The sequence below is a fragment of the Monoraphidium neglectum genome, assembly GCF_000611645.1.
Source record: "Monoraphidium neglectum strain SAG 48.87 unplaced genomic scaffold scaffold02062, whole genome shotgun sequence".
Taxonomy (NCBI): domain Eukaryota; kingdom Viridiplantae; phylum Chlorophyta; class Chlorophyceae; order Sphaeropleales; family Selenastraceae; genus Monoraphidium; species Monoraphidium neglectum.
Genome location: NW_014011566.1, coordinates 9,010 through 11,311, shown reverse-complemented (window position 1 = coordinate 11,311; position 2,302 = coordinate 9,010). Strand labels below are relative to the sequence as shown.

The window sequence follows — 2,302 nt, the reverse complement described above, 5'->3', positions numbered from 1 at the left end:
GTGTGGGGTCAAGGGGGAGACAGCGGACCCCAGGGGCCGGCGCCTTGCCGGCAGACGCCGAGGGCGGCGGGCGTGTCTGATGTCGAGAGCACCGGCGACTCCTGTGCCTCTCTGCTTGCGCACAACACACAGTACATGCAATGCCCCTCCCCTGTGACCAACACCTGCCCACTATCCGACCCGCACGCACACCGACACCCACACACCTACACACGCACACACACACTGGCGCACATGTACACATAACACTGCCACACCCACACCCACACGCAGACCCACGTCCACCCACACACACGCATGCCGTCGGCATCCGCCCCCACCTGAAGATGTTGACCTTTGTGATGGTTGACCCCAGGTGGCTGTGGACACCCACCAGCTCGATCATGGGCTCGGCCTTGATGGCGTCAAGGAACCACTGAGGGGCGGTTTCATTACATGGTAGTGTGTGTATGTGTGTGTGTTTGGGGGGGGGGAGCGGGTGGGTAAGGGTGGGGTTTCAGGGGCTGCTGGCCGCGGGTGCGGTCAGTTGGGCAGGGGGAGGCCAAGGGGGAGGGAGGCGCGCTGCTGTCAGGCGGTCACTCGCATCAATGGATGTCAGATATTGTCAGGTGTGGTGTTATGGTTTGGTCATCACCCAGCAGCGGCCTTGGAGATTTCCATACGTTCACACGCACAATCACACACATACAATATATATGTATATATACATACACAGATATCACCCTCAAACACGCATGCTTTACTCACCCACTCTTACATCCACACGTACACACACGCCCCGCCCGCCCACCACTCCTGGACATGCCTCCTCTCCCCCAACCCCCCACGCGCACACACCCACACACCCACCCACACCCACCCACACTCACACACCCACAGCCACACGCACACACGCACACACGCACACACAAACAAACATACGCACCCACCCCAACGCACCTGCAGGTGGCTGTTGCGGATGCCGAACTTGCTGCTGGCCAGCCCCGTGGACACGTAGGCGTGCACCTGGGGGTCAACGTCGGGGTTGATGCGCAGCAGCACCTTCACGCGCTTGTTCACCTGGCAGGTCAAGGGAGAGGATGGGGACACGTGTGTGTGTGTGAGGGTGTGTGTGTGTGTGTGAGGGTGCGTGTGTGTGTGTTTGCGCGCGCGTGCGTGCGGGTATCGATGAGGGGTCGGCCGGCCCGTGAAGTATTGTGGGGGTGCCAAAATGTGGGGGTGCCAAAATGCAGGATGAGCCAGAAGTGGGAGGACAGGGTCGGGCTTTCAGAGGAGGGTGGGGCAGGCCGGGTGTTTGCGGGTGTTGTTGCAGAGGGTCTGTTTGTACAGGGGTGTCGCAGGCTGGGGAGGGCGGGGGTGCGGACGGATCGTAGGAGGGGAGGGGGGTGGGGTCCAAAGGAAAAGAGGCCAGAGGAGAAGGGGTGAAGGGTGTCGTGCCGCGGTACAGTGCGAGCGCGTGGGCCCCTGACCGCGCGCGGCCGCGGCATGCACTGCTGCTTTCCAGAGCTGTGTTGGTTTCGCTGCCAGTCACGGCCTGCCTGGCAGTGAGACCGCATCCGAGCCTGCAGGCTCCCCCGGCCGCAGCCGCCGCCCCTCCCCCCCCGGTGCGCCGCACCTTCTTGGCGGCGGCGGCGATGTTGGCAAAGTCAAACTCCGAGTCAACATTGACCAGGCAGCCGGCCTCTGCGGCCAGCTCGAGCTCCCAGGGCAGCTTGCCGTTGCCTGGGGACAGCGGGGGCGGCGGCCAGCAGCGAGGTGCGCGCTACAGTCGATCCTGCGACGGTGTGCACTCCCATCCTCAGTACCGCTCCCCTCCCTCCAGCCACCTGCCTTGCATCCCCTTCCCCGTGCACGCAAAGGCAAACTGCCCAACGAAGCCGATCCCTGGCAGACCACGCACCAGCCTTGCCTTTATCATTCTGAGCCAAGCCACTGGACGCTCCTTCCCCCCCCCCAAAAAAACTTCTGGCGTGCCCCAGACCCACCGTTGAAGATGCAGCGGGAGGCGTCGAAGCCGGCCGCGATGGCGAGCTTCAGCTCGTTGCCGGACACCAGCACGGCGCCAGAGCCGAGGGACTGCGGGGGTCGACGGTGAAGAGGTGAGGGTGGTGATTGGGCGAGGGCGCATCCCAAGAGTAAGTGGGCGGAAGACAGAAGGGAAGGCGCAGCGGAGAGGGGCGAGCCCTGGACAATAAGGACAGCGCTGAAAACGTATCCGCGCCCGCTCGCCTGCCGATCCCCCTACCCAAATGCATCCCACCGCGCCCTCACCACGCCCGCACCACGTCCCCCCCCTCCATCC

At 63.9% G+C, this 2,302-nt stretch overlaps 1 protein-coding gene across 1 annotated transcript in view; it reads right to left on the bottom strand.

Moving 5' to 3' along the window:
* Window positions 1–206: 206 nt before the first annotated feature.
* Window positions 207–2,302, bottom strand: part of MNEG_9784 (diaminopimelate decarboxylase) — a gene marked incomplete at both ends in the record, with an annotated part of 4,171 nt that continues 2,075 nt past the window's right edge. Inside the window, 5 exons of the mRNA XM_014041746.1 lie at window positions 207–225; window positions 321–415; window positions 940–1,059; window positions 1,616–1,722; window positions 1,986–2,076. Of these exons, the coding sequence (XP_013897200.1) occupies window positions 207–225; window positions 321–415; window positions 940–1,059; window positions 1,616–1,722; window positions 1,986–2,076 (432 nt within the window). The remainder of the gene's footprint in view (window positions 226–320; window positions 416–939; window positions 1,060–1,615; window positions 1,723–1,985; window positions 2,077–2,302) is intronic.